The sequence below is a fragment of the Microcaecilia unicolor genome, chromosome 1 (genome assembly GCF_901765095.1).
Source record: "Microcaecilia unicolor chromosome 1, aMicUni1.1, whole genome shotgun sequence".
Taxonomy (NCBI): domain Eukaryota; kingdom Metazoa; phylum Chordata; class Amphibia; order Gymnophiona; family Siphonopidae; genus Microcaecilia; species Microcaecilia unicolor.
The window spans coordinates 498703276-498725194 of NC_044031.1; the positions used below are offsets into that span (position 1 = coordinate 498703276).

Sequence of the window (21919 nt, forward strand, 5' to 3'; positions counted from 1 at the left end):
CCCATTTAATTATTAGTGAAATATACTCACCACATTTAAAATATTCTTCTATTTCCTTCTCCAATAAGGCTTCATCATCTAAATTATACAGGCCAAGCCGGGAAACAGGCCTGAAGGGAGCATAACAAGGCAGCTCCGGGACTCATGCTGAATTTAGCTTAAAAATAAATTGTACCTTCTATATGTCTAAACGGAGGGGTAGACAACAGCCAGGCCCTGCGGCACCTGTCCCCCCGACAGTAGGGCCCATGGATCGCTTCGCTACACCAGGACCTATGGGACGCTGTGAATCTTCGTTGCAAGTGGAAGCGGAGAGAGGGGAACCGCTCTCACAGCCAGAAGCAGATCTCTCTTTCAGCCCCAAGATAAGGGATCCGCCGCCAATGCCAGCTATCAGGCAGAGATTATCTGAGCAGGGTTTCAAGCCTTCCGAAGAGGCGGCAGTACTCCGTACAGCAGGGTCGGACCCCAGCAATCAACCGCAGAACGCCCCTGTGAAGGTGGGCGGGATTCAGCATGGTGACTGTTTCTGATGGTATATCTAAGGAGAAGGAGTTGAATATTTCTGGAGACTCCGAGACTGATTCAACCTTATTGAGTAAGTCTTCTTTTCTAAACCGTCAACCATGACCCTGGAAACAATATGGGAAGCTCTTTTGGCTTTAGAGTCATCTTTTTCTCAAAAATTGGTCTTGCTTTCGCAGAAAGTCCAAATCCCTAATGAAAGTATTTCAATTTTGGAAAAACAAATTGCAATAATTGAAGAAGACTGAAAATAATGAAAACAGTGTCAACAGATGCAAAAAAGTATTACAAAGGAAAATAAATGGTTGCAGAACAAAATTGAAAACTTAGAGAATCAACAGAGATCAAAAACTCTGCGAGTAATAAATTTTCCAAGACAAGAATCGGTTGCACCATTATTGACTTTTAAATGATTTTTGTTTGAAATTCTGAAAATACCGGAACAAGCTTGTCCACCAGTTTCAAACATTTACTATTTACAACCTTATAAAAAAAACAAGTATGGCTGATCAACCTGAATTGAAGTTGTTTTTGAAACCTTAAATCTTACACAAATAATAGAGGAAGATAATTTGGGTTTAAAACCGGAAACACTTATTGTTACCTTTGTATTACAACCAGATAGAGATTGGATATTAAAAATTTTTTTGACAGACAAGAAACTCTCTTAAACTATAAAGTTAGAATATATATATCCAGATGTTTCTAAAGCAACTCAAAAGGGGCGTCGAAGTTTTTAAAATTACGCTCTTCTATGTTTCAGTTGGGGGGATTATTTTGGTTGAATTTTCCTTGTGGTGAAATTGAACTATGTGAAGTATATTTTTTTGATCCTTTACATTTAAAATTCCTTCTTGGAATCTAAGAAAGTAGTAACTCCATCTCCAAATTCAGAAATAGTTTTGACATCTACACCTTAATCTAACAATAATGGTCTTGTGATTCTCCCTTTAGGTCTCTGATTTTGAATTTATTAAAGTTTTATTTCCACAAGTATTGTGCCTTGTTTCTCCAGTATTGTGGACTATAATAGGAAGACTAACAATTACTTAAGTGTTATAGTTAGTAAGGTGAAAATATTGTGAATATATTCTTCCTCATTTCTGTACAAGAATGTTCTTGGAGTTGTAATATTAAATATTCAATAAAAAAAAAAAAAAAAAGTAAATTATACAGGCCAAACTCTTCCAAATGAAGCCAAGTACAACACTAGTGTGATCTAATATTACAATGATATGTACTTCGTGCTTCTGTACCAACTTAACACCTTTGGGATTTAAAGTTTTTAAAAAATTAGGTTTGATATGTGCAAGAAAACTGTCCAGCTTAAAATCATTCAAGGATCAACAAAGTCACTAGTCTTTGTTGAGCTAATGACATACAAAGCTTTGGTCTTTCTAATCTACCCGTTGAAGGGTCTATCCATAATCAAATCAAGTGACAGATTGAAATCACTTCCTTCAGCACGCTGCAGAAGGGAAGAAGCTTGAATTAGAGACCAGCCTAAGCACAGTAGTGGGTTCCCTCCAGCAATAATAATCAGATATGCCCTCTAGCACAGAAGCAGACTGCTGCTTCCAATTCAGTATATACAGAAAGATGTTGAGTTAGATATCCTAGCCCTGTTTAAAAAAAAAAAAAAAAAAAAAAATTACCTCCTAAAAGTCCATAGCATAAACACCACATTTCCTAATCACAAAGCTAGTCAATGACCCTAGCAAATAAAATGAAAGGGTCCTAAAGTGCATTTAGAAGTTAACCCATGAATTAGCACAATAACAGACAGCACTGGCTTGACACTTAGGGGGAAGTTACTAAGCTGGAGGTTAAATATGGCATTTTACCTCAGTTTACTTTACTGTGGGAGTCACTATCACGCTCCAGAAATGGTGAGCCCTTGGCCACAGTTGGATTTGCGCTACCTACCCAACCCGGGGGTTGGATAGGCCCCAACTGGCGGTAGGAGAGTCATCCAGAAGACGGCCAACAGGAGCGGAGCTGAAGATAGAAAGCAGGAACAAAAGGCTTGAGCTGGATTGGGAGGCTGATGCAGAAGCTAGAGCTAGATGCTGAAGCTGCAGATAGATGCTGAAGCTGGAATGGGAGGACAAATAGAGCTGGATGCTGAAGCTAGAACAAGAGCAGACCTAGAACTGGACACTGAAGCTGGAGCAGAAGGCAGGAACCAGACACTAAACAACCTGTTGCAAGGCAAGAAAAGGAAAATGACTGCAGCCCTAAAAGTAGTTCCCAGAGCATCTGATGTCATCGCGGAACCTCCAGGGGGCACCCTGCCAGCGGGGATCAAAAGGAGAGTCCTAGAGTGCGCATGACTAGAGGGAGGAGCCGAGATGGAAAAAGGCAGCAGCAGAAGACAGGTAATGACAGTCACTAACATGAAGTCCACCCTTCCTCCTCCCCCACCTAGACATATTATGTATTAACTATTCAAACCCTACCCCAACCCATCAGCAAAGAACCTCCCACCCCCATAAACCATCTCAGTTATATTTCAACCAATTACTGGCGGTCTATGGGTATGGGGCAGGAGTCACTCCAGTCACTCCTGCCCCTGCTGGCAGGTTCAAAATGGCACCCGTGACCTCTACCAGTAATCTTGCAGTACTACTGATAGGACTCAGGCTGCAAAACTAGGGCTAGGGTCAGGGACAATTTTGAACCCAGTGCCAGCAAGAGTAGGAGTGATTAGGGACTGCTCCTACCCCATATCTCTAGGCAACCAGCATTTCCTTGAGGTAGGCCCAAAGAGGTCCTATGAGGCAGGAGTAGTGTTTGTCAGAAGGGGGATGGGTCAAGAGAGCCAAAAGGGGCTGGGGGTAGAGCCTGAACAATTAATACCTAGTACGTCTTCAGGTGGGTGAAGAGTATGTTTGTGTGGGGCAGTCTGCAGGGGGCAGGGAGGACCCAGGAACCCCAGACAGGGCTTCTAGGTTACTGTGCTGGCATTAAGTGTTAGCGGCCCGATGTTCCCGGGCAAGAAACATAATGCCAGTTATCTTCCGCTGAATATTCCCAGTCAGAGCTTAGTGGTTAACTGGCTATATCAAGCGATATAATCAGCTATCCACTAATATTCAGTGCATTTCCAGCTAGGATTGGTGGCCAAATCAGGCCGCTGAAATAGCGGGCCTACCTTTGGCGACTAGCCAATGCTGAATATTGCCTTGGCCGGTTAAATTTAAACTAGCCAAAAATAAACCAGATATTCAATGCCGGTCACCAGAAACAGTCCAGCATTGAATATTTGGTCTCACCGCTGACCGTGGGAGTTAACTGGGCTGTCTCCCAGAGTCTGAAAATTGGCTCCTTAGTGCACAATTTCAATGGGGGAGTGGGCTGGGAAGGGGAATGGGAAGGTCAAGGGCCTGCCCATGTTTTAATACATGCAGATACGCGTCTGATACAGTTAGGCACAAACATTTATATCAGTCTGAACTGGCGTAAGTGCTTGGGCCTAAACATGCTAGGTATTTTATAACGGAAGTTCTGTGTGTAACTGCCATTATAGAACTGGCACTTAGGCCCAAAAGTCTGGTGCCTAACTTTGGCGACCTTTCATGAATTTACCCCTTATGCATAGTAAATGGTTTTGTTTAATCTGTAGTAGAGTATAGGAAGATACCCCAACAGCTACTGTACAGGTTTGGTGGCTACAATATGCTAAATATTTGCAACTGACTCGCGGTAGCTGCAAATTGTTACTGCACTTTAGAAAAAAGAGCCTCTATGAGTGTGGGGAATTAGCATAATCTGCTACAAAACTGCTTTATACACTTGTCACAGATTTCTTTTTGAACATGATAGAAAACCTTAACTGCAGGAACAAAAATATTATCGCTATTGTATAATTGTTGAATATCCTACCCTGTGAAGCATCTGAACAGTCTGTTCACACAACACTGATACACATTTACATTTTTAAGCATTAACGGTAGGCACTATAGTATCTCACAGTGACATGATATCCAAGAAACAAATGCCAGAAATTCAGGGCTAGATTTTGTAGAGGAGTAGCCTAGTGGTAAGTGCAGTGGACTTTGATCCTGGGGAACTGGGTTCGATTCCCACTGCAGCTCCTTGTGACTCTGGGCAAGTCACTTAACCCTCCATTGCCCCAGACACAAATAAGTAATGTAAACCACTTTGAAGGTAGTTGCAAAACCACAGAAAGGCGGTATATCAAGTCCTAGTCCCTTAAATGGTGATACAATGTGCTAACACGCATGCTATTTACTAAAGGCCCCATTTTATACAATAAGACTGATCTATATAAATAATTCTCACCTGCAACATTCTGAAGCTCACTCTGTGGGAGGGAAACACTGAAGGCTAGCTGTCAGCAACACACACTCACTCATGAACCACTCACTGTCACTCACAGACCCGCCCTCCAGCCACGCCCCTTCCGGACATAATTCGCAACCCCAACGTTCTAAATGAAGCCTCAACCGGAAGTCTGAGGCGTCGAGATATCTGTTTTGGACCATTACTGTGTGCCCCGCCCTCGCGTCACAACGTGATGACGACGAGGGCGGAGCACTGACACTCCAGGAAACGCTATCTCCCCGAGGTGCGTGCAAGAAATGCAGCCACAGCATCAGACTCGCTGCGAGTGCACATCAAGGTGCAGGTAGGCGCTGGGGCCGGGGAGCAGGGCTCCGATACCGGCAAACGCGCAAAAATGCCCAAGGACTCGCTGCGAGTTGCCATCAAGGTCCAGGTAAACACTGGGGGCGGGGAGCAGGCCTCCCATACCGGCAAACACGCTAAAATGCTAAATAGTAGTAGTAGTAGTAGTAGTAAAATGCAACCACTGCCCACAACATCAAGCGCTGGGGGCGGGGAGCAGGGCTCCAAAACCGGCAAACGCGCGAAAATGCCCAAGGACTCGCTGCCACAGGCCATCAAGGTGCAGGTAGGCACTGGGGGCGGGGAGCAGGCCTCCCATACCGGTGAACGCGCTAAAATGCTACCGCTACCCACAACATCAAAAACAAACACTTCAAACAAACACTACAGGAACCTTGCTAGCGCCCGTTTCATTGCTTTCTGAAGCGGGCATTTTTTACTAGTTTACTAATAAAGCACATTAATGGTGGTAGCACACTTTAGTAAATCTAGCCCTAAATTTGAAGTCTAATAAAGAAGCACTCAGCAGAAAGGTCTATACATTGCTATCTACCTTTCCAAACGTTTAAGAGAATTCTTATTTTTGTTTGATATCAAACCTAGTACTTGTGAAAACATGCTTCATTAGAAGTACTGAAAAAACAAACTTTCTATATACTCACAGTACATATAGTATAACTAAATTATATAAACTGGGAAAATTGATTTTCTTCACAATTTGAGTGTAAAGTTTATGCCAGCAGCTCCCCGTTTTCTCCTATTATCCTCCAATGTCCTCCCCAGGGTCCTCAGCAGGAAGTAAGGGCATTTGGGAACACAGAACAAAACACACTGCTTTAATAATCTGTTAATTCTGCTGAGTGGAACGTTTGTAAAGATTTTCCTTGCATCTAAACAGGTCATTTTATAAAAGGATTTCCAATGGTTATCCATGTATGTGCAATGTCAAGAAAGTGCATACTTTTTACATGACTAACATGTAGGAGTCTTCTTGCAGAGTTTTAATTACATTTCATTACTTTCTAAGAAGAAAACACTAAATAAATCATACAATATACCATATAAGCTAAAGGCTTTTTTTATTTTAGACTAATATCCTATATAATAAAACTCACCCTCAACGTTCTGAGGACACTGACATCACTGTCAGGTCCTCTGTGCACTTCCTTCCAGTTCGAAGCCTTCGTGTTGGTGAAGCCATTGAAAACACTGTGTTGGGGCCCTGCCCTCGCGTCAAACGTGATGACGTCGAGGGCGGAGCAATGTCAGCAAATTGAAGGTGGCGTGCCGAGGTCCACAACAATGGCGGACGAACGCCGACGGGGTGAGTGGGGGGGGGGGGGGAGGTCCGAAAGGAAACCATGCTAGCGCCTGTTTCATTGCCGCAAGAAACGGGCATGTTTTACTAGTCTTTAATTAGCAAGTTTTATCTATAGAAAAACTTAATGCTAAGAAGGAGACAGCAGTCCAGCAGTGAGAGGGGTACTATCTAGTCTTTTGCACTGAGTGTCACATGTATGATTATCTCCCAGTTGTTGAGAGGTTATATGTGTGTGTCTGATGCAAAGAGCTCCTAGCTCTCAGAGAACAGGTCCGTTCTCTTGAGGCTAGAATAGCAGACTTGGGAGGAGCTGAAGGAGACAGAGGTACATAGAGAAGACCTACAGTGACAGTGTAGAGATGTCCCACCGCCAGGCTCGCAGCTCCTGTGCTCCTTGGAGGAGAGAGGTCTCCTAAAAGGAGAGAATCACTCTGGTGAAGTAGGAAGTACTCCTGTAGCCAGGACCTGCCCACCAGAGAATGCACTATCCTCTCGCACCAAGGATATGTCTCCAAGACCTTCTGTCCAGGAGGGAAGGGTTAGGACAGCTGTTGTAGTTTGTGATTCTATCAATAGGCATGTAGATAGCTGGGTGGTTGAGGGGCATGAAAATTGCCTGGTCACTTGCCTGATTGGTGCGAAGGTGACAGAGCTCACATGCGACCTAGATAGGATCTTAGATAGTGCTAGAGAGGAGCAGGCTGTATTGGTACATGTGGGTACTAATGACATAGGAAAATGTGGGCGAGAGGTTCTGGAAGCCAAATTTAGGCTCTTAGGTAGAAAGCTGAAGTCCAGATCCTCCAGGGTAGCATTTTCAGAAATGCTCCCCATTCCACACACAGGATCCAAGAGACAGGCAGAGCTCCGAAGTCTCAAAGCATGGTTGAGATGATGAAGGGATAAGGGATTTAGATTTGTTAGGAACTGGGCAACATTCTCTGAAAGGGGGAGACTGTTCCAAGAGGATGGACTCCACATTAACCGGGATGGAACCAGTCTGCTGGCACTAACTTTTAAAAAGGAGATAGAACAAATTTTAAACTAGAATTGGGGGGGGGGGGGAGGGAGGAAGGTGACAGTCGCCCAGGAGTGCATGGTTCAGTGTGGAGTATCCTTGAAGGTTATTATTGAAACAGGACATTCAGGGAATCCCAGTAGAGATGTTTGAACAATGCTGAAAAAACCCCAGGTGTGTTTAAAGAGAGCAGGATAAAGGATGCACATTATTTATCCCCGTCAACATCAAAGCGGTTTACAGATGCAAGGAAAAAACAATCTGAACTGCCTGTACACAAGTGCTAAAAGCCTAAAAAAATAAGATGGGAGAGTTAGAGTATATAGCTCTAAATGATAAGGTAGATATAATAGGCATCTCAGAGACTTGGTGGAAAGAGGACAATCAGTGGGACACTGTGTTAACAGGGTACAAATTGTATCGCAATGAAGAGTGAATCAAATTGGAAGGAAGGGGGGTGAGCTATATGTTAAAGAGGGAATTGTGTGAAATAAAATAAAAACACTCCATATGAAAACAGATAGTGTGGAATCATAATGTATATAATTTCCATGTGTGAAGGGAAGGAGTATTCTTGTAGGGCTGTACTACCATCTGCTGGGACAGAACGAACAGATGAAGAAACATTTACAGAAATTAGGAAAGCTAGCAAATTGGGCAACAGTATAATAATGGGTGACTTCAATTACCCCAATATATACTGCATAAATGTTACATCAGGGAGACAAAATTTCTAGACGTAATAAACGACTGCTTCTTGGAGCAACTGGTCCAGGAAGCAACAAAGGGGGTGTCATTTTAGATCTAGTCCTTGGTGGAGTGCAGGGCATAGTACAAGAGGTAGTGGTGGTGGGTCCTCTGGGAAACAGTGATCATAACAGGATCAAGTTTGAGCTACTAACTAGAATGAAGCCACTAAGGAAATCTACTGTAGCTGCAATTAATTTTCAAAAGGATGACTACAATAAAATGAGGAAAATGGTTAAAAAGAAGCTAAAAGGATCAGCTGAAAAGGTTAGGCCACTAAATCTGGTGTGGATGTTGTTCAAAAATATAATTTTGGAAGACCAGATCAGATGCATTCCATGTATTTACAAAGGTGGAAAGAAGAGAAAACGACAGCCAGCATGATTAAAAGGTGAAGTGAAAACGGCTATTACAGCCAAAAGAATGTCCTTCAATAAATGGAAAAAGGACCCAAAATGAAGGAAAATAAAAAGCAACATAAACACTGGCAAGTCAGATGCAAAGCATTAATAAAGATTTAGAAAAATATGATAAACTTGCTGCAGAGGCTAAAACTCACAGTAACAAATTTTTCAGGTACATCAGAAGCAGACAGCCTGCGAGGGAAGCCATCATGAAGGAGCAAAAGGGGCACTCAAGGAGGATGAGGCTATAGTGGAGGAAATTAATGAATTCTTTGCTTCAGTCTTTATGGAAGAAGATGTAAGAGATCTACCTGTACCGGAAATGGTTTTCAAGAGTGAAGATGCGGAGGAACTGAAAGAAATCTTGGCCAATGTGATGCCGATTTTTTAAAAGGGGTCCAGGGGTAATCCAGAAAGTTACAGACCAATAAGCCTGACATCAGTGCCGGGTAAAATAGTCGAAACTATTATAAAGAATAAAATTACAGAACACATAAATAAACATGGTTTAATGGGACAGAGCCAGCATGGTTTCAGTGAAGGGAAGTCTTGCCTCAACAATTTGCTTCATTTCTTTGAAGGAGTGAATAAACATGTGGATAAAGGTCAGTTGACCAATGTAGTGTATCTAGATTTCAGAAAGCTTTTGATAAAAGCTCCTCATGAGAGACTGAGAAAATTAAAGAGTCATGGGATAGGAGGAAATGTTCTGTTATGGACTAGGAATTGTTTGTTTACTGGACAGAAAACAGAGGGTAGGGTTAAATGGGCATTTCTGTCAATGGAGGAGGGTGAATAGTGGAGTGCCGCAGGGATCAGTACTGTGACCAGTGCTATTTAACATATTTATTAATGATATGGAAATTGGAACGAGTGAGGTGATTAAATTTGCAGATAACGCAAAACTATTCAAGGTTGTTAAAACACATGCAGACAGTGAAAAATTGCTGGAAGGCCTTAGGAAATTTGAAGACTGGGCATCCAAATGGCAGATGAAATTTAATGCGGACAAATGCAAGGTGATTCCCATGGGAAAGAATAATCCGAATCACAGTTACCTGATGCTAGGGTCCGCCTTGGGGGTCAGCACCCAAGAAAAAGATCTAGGTGTCACTGTAGATAATATGCTGAAATCTTCTGCTCAGTGTGCGGTGGGGATGCTAGGAATTATTAGGAAAGGGATGGTAAATAAGACCAAAAATACTATAATGCTTCTGTATTTGCTCCATCGTGCAACCTCACTTTGAGTATTGTATTCAGTTCTGGTCACAGTATCTCAAAAAAAGATATAGCGGAATTAGAAAAGGTTCAAAGAAGAGCAACCAAAATGATAAAGGGGATGGAACTGCTCTCATATGAAGAAAGGCTAAAGAGGTTGGGGCTCTTCAGCTTGATTGAGGTCCACAAAATCCTGAGTGGTATAGAACAAGTAGAAGTGAATCTATTTTTTACTCATTCCAAAAGTACAAAGACTAGGAGATATGCAAGGAAGTTACATGGAAATACAAATAGGAGGAAATATTTTTCACTCAAATAGTTAAGCTCTGGAACTCTTTGCCGGAGGATGCAGTAACAGAACCTAGCGTATTTTGGTTTAAAAAGGTTTGGACAAGTTCCTGGGGAAAAAAAGACCATAGTCTGCTAATGAGACAGTCACAGGGAAGCTACTGCTTGCTCTGGGACTGGTAGCATGGAATGTTGCCACTACTTGCGTTTCTGCCAGGTACTTGTGACCTAGCTTGGCCACTGATGGAAAACAGGATGCTGGGCTAGATGGACCATTGGTCTGACCCAGTATGGCTGTTCTCATGTTGATTTTGTGTGGAGAATGGGCCAAGTCACTTGTGCATAGTACTTAAGTACATAAGCACTGCCACGCTGGGAAAAGCCCAAAGGTCCATCAAGCCCAGCACTCTGTCTCCGACAGCGGCCAATCCAGGCCCCAAGAACCTGGCAAAAACCCAAAATTTAAAATAACGATCAATGGACTTTTCCTTCAGGAATCTGTCCAGACCCCCTTTAAACTCAGCAAGGCCAGCTGCCGTCACTACCTTCTCTGGCAATGAGTTCCAGAGTCTAACCACACGCTGAGTAAAGAAAAACTCTCTCCAATTTGTTTTAAACCTACCACATTCTAATTTCATCTTGTGTCCCCTAGTTCTATTATAGTTAGAAAGCGTAAACAAACGCTTCACATCTGTCCGCTCTACCCCACTCATTATTTTGTAGACCTCTATCATATCACCCCTCAGCCGCCTTTTCTCCAGGCTAAAGAGTCCTAGCCATTTTAATCTCTCCTCATAAGGTAGTCGTCCCATCCCTTTTATCATTTTCGTCGCCCTTCTCTGCACCTTCTCCAATTCCTTTATATATCTTTTTTGAGATGGTGACCAGAACGGAACACAATACTCCAGGTGCGGTCGCACTATGGAGCGATATAACGGCATTATAACATCCTCATGCTTGTTTTCCATCCCTTTTCTAATACTCAACATTCTGTTCGCCTTCTTAGCCGCCGCAGCACATTGAGCGGAAGATTTCAACGTTCTATCCACGATGACTCCCAGATCCCTTTCTCGGTCTGTAACTCCTAAAGCGGAACCTTGCATGACAGCCGTAATTCGGGTTCCTCCTTCCCACGTGCATCACTTTGCACTTGTCAACGTTGAACTTCATCTGCCATTTGGACGCCCAATCCCTCAGTCTCACGAGGTCCTCTTGTAATCTTTCACACGCCTCCCGTGACGAGACGACCCTGTGAACATTTATTTCTGGTCCTAAGAGATATAAATGTCTGTAGCTTCAATCAAGGCACAATTTTTGACAGTTTTGCCCTCATATTTTATAGACACCTATGTGTTTTTATAAAATAGGCACCTAGAACTGGGGTTTTGTTTTTTGTTTTTTTTTTGGGGGGGGGGAGGGAGAAGGGAGGTTTGGGGGATACTTTTATGCACCACTCGTGGGGGTGGTTTGTTTGTAGGTTGTATGTCTTGTATGGGGCATATTCAGATAATCCTTCACAGTTGGTATGTAGGTCGTGAGAGGCTATAAGAGACAAGGTCTCTCGCTTGGAGGGATTTTATTAGTATATTTACTGTTCCGGCGTAACAGGAAGAAGGGCATGCATAGTTACAATGCACACAGCTTTGTGGTTGTTGCATGGGACCATTTTGTAATCAGGGTTCATATGTTTATGCAATTCCAGAGAATTAAGATAATAATAAAGTGAGAGGGAGGGATGGGGTTCGAATCTGAGTTGGGGGAGGGAGGAAATTCTGATGCCACCATTATCTCTTTCGCATGTAGAAGAATATGTTAACAGTTTTTCTTTTGGTTGTATTGATCATTTACATTGATGAAACAGCAATAAAAATTGTTGAAACTAAAAATAGGCACCTAGATGACTTTCACACATAGGCAGCCAGTTATAAGATTACCCTATACAAAATAATTATCTTTTGAAACAATAGAAAATTATAACCTTGCACGAAAAACAAACAGTTTGTGCAGTTAATATATGTTTTCTACCTTCTGGGTTTGCCGTCTTCACTTAATACATGATAACCTATATGTTGCTCAAAAAAATACTCTTCCAAATCGAGCAGCAGCAGGGTAAACCTAGGTGAGAAATAAAATACTCTATATTAGTAAAGCTGAAAGCAGAAAAATAAAATTTCATAGTGAAGCAAACATTGAAATCTGCAACCTTACTTCTGAACATGTTTTTAGATTACCTGGGCTTATAATGACCAAGGCTGGTGGCAACTATTAGACTAACCAGCTTATTGCAGCATTAATGTTCAATGACATACAGCTACAATCAAGAGGTAATGGGCCAGGAAGCATGGCAGTTGACCCTAACATGCTGCAGAGCCCCTAGCCCTTTGCTATCAATCTTACTCAGTTTATTGCTGCAACAACTGCAGCTGAACTTTCTGCAAATCAGGACCCTGCACGGAGGAGGGAAAGGCACCAACCTTGGGAGCAACAGGCCACAAGCCAAAAATGTCAGCTCCTGGAACTCATGCCCCTTCATCCTCAATGGTCTGTGATTCTCAACATTTGGAACTGCCAGCTCAGCATGTGGATTTTTACATATCCTTTCCCAGCCTATTGATTCTTCTGCTGACCTCTGCCCATGCTGCAACATGAAGGGTGATCCAGAAGAAAGTAGAGAGTAAAACGACATTTACTCCCCTAAGGTAGCAAACCATATCTAAATAGTCTGGCTCCAGCGGTTCCTGGCTTGCAGCACTCCAGTCACTGAATTAATGGTGCACAACTTGGGGTGTGGAATGGGTCACGATTGCCCCAATACTACATTCACCTATACTGAACTTCAATGCCCAGGTATCAGGCACAGCCCAAAATGGAGTCACAATGACAACTCCCAAATCCAGCCAGCCACTCTACTTATGGTTCTTCTAGCAACATCATGGGTACAACATCCATATCAATAAACCAAGGGATATTTAACCTTATACTTCTACCCTCCCTTGGATGACGTGAACACGCCAGCCATGGCTTGGCCTAGGCCTGGAAACTTTATCTGACACAGGTTCTCAGTGCTCCCCCCCTTACCCATATCCTGAGGCCTACCACAATGGATACTCTTAATACGTCAGTACTCTTGTGCGACCTAGTCCAGTAAGTCTGCTAGCATACAGTGGGGTTAGTCGCTTTATCCTAGATGCATGGTCCAGCTCACAAACAGCGTCCAGTCCAGCGTTTTTTTAGTCACTTAATTTTTGCACAAGTCCGCGTCTGGGTTCCCTGAGGAAGAAATACGAAACGGGACCGTCGGAGTCTATACGCAGGACAGATTTGTTAAAAGATAAGTTATTTTGTGGTTTTGTTTGACTTTTTAGAGCTGGAAAAAAGTGTGAATATAAGCATTTATAAATATAAGAAAATAAAAATAGACTTATTTGGGGGGGGGGGGGGGGGTTTCAGTCTATGATGACTTGTTGTGCATGCAATTAATGAACAACATTCAATATTGCAGCACTTGTTGAGACTTTCCCCCTCTTTTCCTTTTTTCTGGACTAAGCTGGACTGCTTTGATGTCCTTGTTTTTGATATAGACAACACCACACTGCTTGTTTGGATTTGATTTTCATTTTGAATGGCAGATGTGTGAGATCTGAGTGGGATTAATAAAATACACAAAAGAAAGTGTAGCTCCTGAATCAGCAACAGTACGGATCTTCAAGTGCTTCCTCAGACTCTTCTTCGGAGACAGGACAGGTATATGGAGGATCTCAGGCAAGCAAGAAAAGATCCAGGAAGGGGCCCACCTGCACCGACATCCCTATCCTGACTGTGAGACTTAGCTCCCAAAAGCACCAGGAAAAAAAAATAAAGATTAGAAAAGGCAGCTTCTTGAAAGAAGGGGAAAAGGAATAACAAAAGGGGCAAAATTCAAGGGAGAGAAAAATGTCCCCAGGAAAACATTAAATTAGATGATGGCTTCCCTGTGCTTCATAGTTGTGGAGATAGAGGGATACCTATCGTAGAAGAGCCCATGCTCACATAAATGCACAATGTTCTTGTAGTGTACCATGATTACAAAGGCTGAACTTGTTTTAACTATGACAAAGAATTCAGAGACAAGCTGGATAAGAACAGATTCATGACTTTAGGCACCATATATTTTAGCTTGTACTTAGCTTAGATATGGTGCTTCCTTTTCCAAAAAGTCCAGACCGTGACCATATCTAAGCTAAGTACAAGCTAAACACGTCTCCCTGTATTTGGCGATATTGTAGTAATATAGCAACAAGCAATAGCATCAGGAATAACAAGAAAGTTTTGTGGCTATATCACTAAGGAGTTGTTGAAAGACAATAGGAGGTTTTTTTAATGCCGATGATGAAGCAGTCCTGCTCCCGTTGCCCAACATTGCCGGGAGCTTCTTGAGGCTTTTTCCTCCTCGTATATTCATATTACTCCACAGTCTTGTTCAGTCAGGCCCCAAATGAGTATCCCTACTACTTATATTTTTATAGATTTGAACTATATTCTAGGGATCTCTCCCTTGTTTATTGGTGCATGTGCTAATGTTGCCATGAGCGAGCAGCCACTTAAAAAAAATTTGTACGTGTGCACTTACTAACACCTATTTTGTAGGGCAGTAAGGGCTCACGCAGTAATCCTGTGCTAATCAGTTATTGTGTGGTAATGTAGCTGTGCAAAACATCCACTCTGCCCCCCCCCCCCCCCCCCCCGAAAATTAAAATATTTTTTAGCACATGATTTGCACGTGCAGATTAGAAACTTACCGCAGGACACCTGAACACATCCCACGGTATGCCCTTTAAGGATGTACTAGTGCTTACCACAGCTTAGTAAAGACCCTGAAGTGCATTAAGCCCAAAAAATCTTAATGCATTTTAGTAGAAGGCCTCTAAAAATTTTTTTTAAAAATTAACAATTAAGGGGGTCTTTTACTAAAGATTAGAGCAAGTTATCTGCTATAGGACCCATTTTTTTCCTACGGGCCCTGCTGCAGACAACATGAGCTAATTGTTAGTAACATACCCCCTAAATTATAATCAAAATTATATTTATTTTGATCCTGGTCACTTAGAGCTTAAGCAGGAATAAGCTAAGCAGGGATTGTTTTAATTGCATGGAATGTTTGAGAAGTAGCTATTGATGTCTAAGTAAAATTACTAACATACCCCCCTGTTTACTAAGCCACGCTAGCGGCTGCCGTGCGCTAATGCTCACACATCTCATTCACTTTGAATGGGCTGAGTCGGCATTTCTGCGTGGCTTAGTAAACAGGGGGGATAGCTAGTTGGTATGTGAGTAGTTTCTCCATAATATGGTTAGTTGGCTTGTTTTTCTTATTTCTGTATTGCATCATATTGGTTATTTTTTTTGCCGATATTTCTTTTTATATCATATTATTGCTTATCTTTATTTTATTTGAATTTAATAAAAAAATAAAAGAATACAGCTTTTCTTAAATTCATTTATTGGACAATAAAAAAAAAACTGGAAAACAACATAGAATGAGGTTTTTCAGGATCTGACATTATGTTAGAATACAATTATGTCCTCTCCTGAGATTGCGAAGTCTGCATTTGGTAAGCTATCCTATATAATAATTTGCACCTCCAACGTTCTATGTCTGGATGCCTGGGTTCATAACACAATTCCCATTGGTCCATCCTCGCGTCGGAACATGATGATGTCAGAGGGTGGATCAATGAGAGGAAAGCGAAACCAGCACCAGCCAGCAAAAGAACACTGGTGGCGAGGATTGAATCGACAGAGAATCGCCCCCCCCCCCCCCCGTCCTCCAAATTTCAGGCCCCCCCTCTCCTCCGACTTCCAGAGCCTCCGCCCCCTCCCTCCCCTGCAAGTTCCATGCCCCGTCTTCGGAGTTCCAGACCCCCACGTCTCCCTCCCTCTCTCTAGCAGCCCGACCTGAATTGACCGCCCTCTTCTCGCAGTCCTGCACCTGCCCCTCGCCTTCCTGCGTTCCAGCTGTAATTTAAAAGTTCTTACCTCGGTGTACACCAGCAGCAGTGAAAGTAGAGCACATGGCGCTTCAGCGTGCCTTCCCTTCTGTCTCAGCTCTGCCTCTGGTCCCGCCCTCATTTGTAAACAGGAAATGAGGGCGGGACCAGAGGCAGAGCTGAGAAGGAAGGCACACTGAAGTGCCGTGCATGCTCTACTTTCACTGCTGCCGGCGTGGGGGCATGGAATTCGCGGGGGAGAGGGGAGGAGGGAAGGGAGCGGCCAACACAGGTTGGGCTGCCACTGAGAGCGAGAGAGAGAGACGCGGGGGTCTGGAACTCCCAAGATAAGGGGGCATGGAACTCGCAGTGGAGGGGAGGGAGGGGGCATGGAACTCGGAGCCCCACACACACTCTCTCAAAACACACACACACTCCGAGGAAAACCTTGCTAGCGCCCGTTTCATTTGTGTCAGAAACGGGCCTTTTTTTACTAGTTTTAAATGCTACACAAACCATTTTGTAGCAAAACCACAAGGAAATACCTGGTCATCTACTGCAGTGCCAGCAAACACATTCATTCTCAAATGCACAGTGACATGTAAACAACTAGGTTATTAAATTAGTATATTCTAATTTCAATTTTCTATACTAAAGCAGAGTGTTGCTATAAAACAAGAACAGACAAATCAGCATGTTAAGGGACTGAACAAATACCTGGAAGCTGAATGCAGGCAGACCACTATACAAAACAAATGACACTGCCTGGAGAGGATTCATCATAGATCTGTTACATCATCTTTCATTCTCATATTACAGTGAATGCAACAAGACAAAGGCTGTACATGTTTTTCCAGTCCCATGACCTCTTCATCAGGAAGTACTAATAAGGTCACGAGATTGAGGCACATGATAAATCTGAAAAATTCCTATATTTTCTTACTGTGCACAGAATTTAGAATGTGGCCGAGAGAAATAAATCAATGATGAAATCATCCAATAGGAAGATCTCTATTTTGCAAACAAATCCAAACTAACTTCTGCATGCATCTGGCAATGAAAACTGTAGAATCGAGATCTTTGTGGGGAAAATGTTTCATGATGCTCAAGAATTGTGCAGTAAGCAAAAGAACTCATGGGGGAATATTAGCAAAACTGAAAGTGGTCAAGGCAAAGGTACCAGCTGGCATGCATCCTAGATATAATAGGAGCTAAGAGGTTCTTGCAGTTCCACTAATGAATATGTGCAATCACTCCTTGGAAAAAGGAGCAATTCTACAGGACTGGAGACTAGCAGTTATTGCTTTGATTTGGAATAGGAACAAACGGGGAAACATGCAGAGCATGACTCACGGAATTCTTCCAAAACCTCTGTGCACGCCCAGTCCCCCATTTTTGTAAGGTGCTTGTACAGTTCTCAATCAACTGAGGATTTAACAATTTTGAATAATCTTATGCATCTGCAAATTTAGTCACCACACTAGTATATCCCTTTCTCAGATCAAAAGAAAAGAAATTGATGCAAATTTAGTATTTTAAGTGTTAAATAATTAACACCTCAAAATAGCTAAAAGAGAAATACCAAAAAGAAGTGCAAAACATGCAAAGCAACTGGAGGTGAAATACAAGTGAATGATAAAGGTGCACCACAGGAGGATGAGAATACCATGAGTCAAGCCTGGAAGAACAGCCATGAGAAAAGGAACTGTCATTACTATCCAGAAGCAGGACAGACTAAAGTGTTTTAGGAGGGCAGCCAGGGCCATGCCAAGGGTCTGTGGCGCCCCCCTGCAAGGGATCGGGTGCCGCCCCCCCCCCCCCCCCCGTGAAGATGATCGCTGTCCTCTCTCCCCTGCCCTCCCGCTCCCATGTCCCAACTGCCCGCCCTCTTCTCCCCCCCAACAAAATCTCTTTTAAATTTACCTCCGTCCGGCTGGCAGGGCAACGAACGGCGCAGCGCCAGTGAAGGAGGCGGCGCTCCCGACGTCTCTACTAGTCTTCCCTTCGCTCAATGTCCCGCCTTCTTCTGACGCTGCGCCGTTCGCTGCCCTGCCAGCCGGACGGAGGTAAATTTAAAAGAGATTTTGTTGGGGGGCGAAGAGGACGGGCAGTTGGGACATGGGAGTGGGAGGGTGAGGCAAGCATGGCGCGGCTGGGTGCCCCCCAGAGGATGGCGCCCCCCTGCCACGCTTACCGCGTTGGCACGGCCCTGAGGGCAGCTCTGTGGTTGCCAGTTGGTGCTGAGAACCCCCAATATTGAGCAAGCTTCTTCATCATGTCCAGAGAGGAATAAATTACTCTGTGTTTGGCACCCTCAATCATTTTGAAATGTTGGTGCCTATACAAGCAAACCTGTGTTGGGCGAGTGAGGAGACACCCCAGTGAAGAGGCTGGGAAGGCTAGCCAGTATGGGGGACTAGATGACATCTGTGTCCAGGGAGTACCAGTAGTATCTGATCAAGCCTGCCAATACTTAATTAAATACTTACGCCTGAGCACTACTATAGAGAACCCAAATTGTGTGCAGCAGTTACTGCCAGCTGGACAGAGCTAAGGGTGTATCACACTAGAACCAAAGTAGTTCATATGGTGCGGAAAGCTAAGTCCGTGAGAAACACATACCACCCCCTAGTATTACTGCTTGTTGCAAGATGTGCAACTAAAAATGTGTTAGGCCCTTTCTGTGTTAACTCTGCATCGTTATACCTAACCAAAGAACCCACAACCTCTGGGACAGAGCAAAAATCTGAAATGTAGAGTGATCATCAAGGTATGCTTTGAAAAAAGAAAAAGGCTGATTTATTTTCCACATAGATTCAGGTGTTTAAAAAATGATGTGGAGAGTAACAACGAAAAGACAAAATAGGTCTGCAAACATGTCAAAAATGATTCGGGGAGCCAAACATAGTACACTATTCCTTCCTTAACACAGTGAAGGTGCTGGCTCCTCCTCTCCTGTCTTTCACATAGTATCCTCCTAGGGCCACTACTACCCCTTCCCAAAATTTGGGCATTCAGTAGCAGGTGCAAGGCACGCATCCCTGCGTGAAAGGCACAAGATAGGTGCCAAAAGTCAAAACTAAAGAAGGGTGGACTGGTACGTACAGAGCACATGACACTAAAGCCAAAGCCTATTAAACAGAGGCAGAAAGGAAGGACAACTATAATTCCTGGAACGTGGGTAGAATGCAAGAGAAAATACATCCACAGGGCCCGAGCTTTTTTTTTTTTTGTTGAAGAATTTTATCGGTTTTAGAAAAAGAAAATTTATCGAGCAATAACTAACACAGAATTCAAACAAAAAAAAAACCCCATCTAAAAATCAAAATAATAAATCTTAAACTAGTTACCTAAGATTATAAGATTTCAGATAATTATCCAGACCAAATTTTAGTAGTTGAACATCTCACCCGTTTTGTGTGCAACAGAGGTTTCAAATTTATGAATGCCACCAAAAAGTAGAATTAAGATTACAATTATCTTTCCAATGCATAAGAACCAGCTTCAGCACAGCAACAAGTAAACTTTTCAGTAATTTTTGTTGGGAAACGTCCAATTGATCTTGGAATAGCACAGAACCTATAGCACAGAACCTAACATAATAATTGAAGGAGTAATTGGACCCTGTACAGGAAGAATATTTGAAATAAAAAGCCCACAACTGACACCAAAAGTCATGTCATTCTACAATCAAAAATCATATGAAGCAAAGCATCAGCGTGCGCGCCACAGGACCAACATTTGTTGTTATTCGAAAGACCAGCTACCGCCAATTTAAAGTTAATAATTGACAATAAAAGGCAGGAAATTACGAAGTACGACAGACACATGCGCAATCGCAAGATTGATTCTGCTCATTTTCTCAATTGTCTCTGGTCATTGATAATTCAGGTTTGGTTCTAGAAGTAGACAGAGAGAGATACATTGTTCATTTCGCCATATCTGTTTATGTGGTCGAGTGTGTGCTGTGCGCGTGCCACTGCGTCTGCTGCAGCTGTGACGTAACTAGTGGGGCAGGGGCGCCTTGCCGTTTGTCCTAGAGCCCCTAGTAGCGAGTCTCTATCACTCCGCTCCCAGCACCGCCTCCACAAATAAATGTTTGACTTTGCCGACAGGCCAGAGTTGCCAAATAGAGACCGGTCCTTTCTCAGTTCTCAACCCATTTCCCCCCACCTTCATAAGGTTAAGCACGGCTGAGTGGTGTAGCCTTTAGGAAACCCTACAGAAATCTTTCGGGTTGGGACAATAAAAGCTGGCCGATAGGGTTCCCTCGGACAGAGAAACCGACAGCGAATCGCGAATGCCTGGAAAGAAGAAAACCACCAACCTCTCTTTGGAGGAATCCTGCTCCCGTCCCTTCCTTTTCCTGAAAGCCATCGGAACAAGTCAAAAACAAACAAAACAATAACAAATACAACAGCCCCCCCTCGCCGGAGCCTGACTTGGTCCAGCGGGTGGGCGAGGGGACCTCCTGTTTCTGCTCCCGGCTAGAAGGAAACGAGGCGGGATCAGTGGATCACGGCAGGGAGGGGGAAGAAAGTAAACCCTTCGCCACCGGCCTGAGGAGCGAGCGGCCGCGGCGGCCTCATGTTTACAGGAAGCGAGAGAAGGAGGCTGTTGCCTTTTTATACTGGCGGAAGGGAGTGTGGATTTGGGCGCTAGATTTGTTCAGTCAGGTTGGTTAGTTTCAAGATCAAAGGCGAAAATGGCTTTCGTTTTATAGAAGAGCAAATGATTAGCGACTTATTTTCTTTCGCTGGAGAAAACCCTTTGCTTTTCTATTTTCGGATGTGGGCTTGTGCTTCCTTCTTACGTCGTCCGAGTTTTTTTGGCTTCTTGTACGCATCTATCCAGTTGTGTTTTTAACAGTGAAGCTTATGGCAGAATATTCATGCTTCAGCGTGGCGTGGCTGATTTACTAAATGGTTCTGATAGATATCCTGTAAACAACCTATTTATCGTTTATTTCAGTTTGTTATACTGTAAACCTGAGAATAGGCCTCAACGGTTTATATACCAACTCCTGTATGATGATACTCAGTAAATAATCCATTCTCACAATTGAAGACTTCTAACTTCTAACGCCCCCGAAAAAAGAAATTAACAGATTAAGCACTCAAAGATGTGAAAATATCACAACTGTTCTGCCCTTTCACAGTGTGATTGGCATATACAGTTTAAACCTGAGTATAGAACAGCACTATGAAAAACTCTTGAACAAAAATCTTAAATGCAGTAATCAAATAAGAAAAAACCTATTACAGTTCAGATTCCAACTAAAGCTAAATGCAGAAAAAACACAATGTCTCATCCTGTCCTCACAATACAACACAAACAAAACCAATACCATAAACACCCGAGACTATACACTTTCGGTCTCAGACAGCCTGAAAATACTGGGAGTCACAATTGACTGAAATCTCACACTCTAAGACCATGCGAAAAATACAGCAAAGAAAATGTTCTACTCAATGTGGAAACTAAAAAGAAGCAAACCTTTCTTCCCAAGGGAAGTATTCCGCAGCCTAGTACAATCAATGGTGCTAAGTCATCTTGACTATTGCAATGCCATTTATGCCGGATGCAAAGAGCAAATCAAGAAGCTTCAAACCGCGCAAAACACAGCAGCCAGACTTATATTTGGGAAAGCAAAATACGAAAGCGCCAAACCCCTAAGAGAAAAACTACACTGGCTCCCACTAAAAGAGTGAATTGCGTTCAAAGTCTGCACCCTGGTCCACAAAATCATCTATGGGGAAGCCTCGTCCTACATGTCAGATCT

The 21919-nt window shown here is 43.1% G+C and overlaps 1 protein-coding gene across 1 annotated transcript in view; it reads right to left on the bottom strand.

Annotated features, from left to right (window-relative positions):
- NSMAF (neutral sphingomyelinase activation associated factor) overlaps positions 1–20715 on the bottom strand; it is a 228385-nt gene extending 207670 nt beyond the window's left edge. The window contains exons 1-2 of the mRNA XM_030214777.1: positions 20465–20715; positions 12197–12286 (exon numbers count right to left, since the gene is read on the bottom strand). Coding sequence (XP_030070637.1) covers positions 12197–12286; positions 20465–20514 — 140 coding nt within the window. The 5' untranslated portion in view covers positions 20515–20715. The remainder of the gene's footprint in view (positions 1–12196; positions 12287–20464) is intronic.
- Between the last annotated feature and the right edge of the window lie 1204 nt (positions 20716–21919).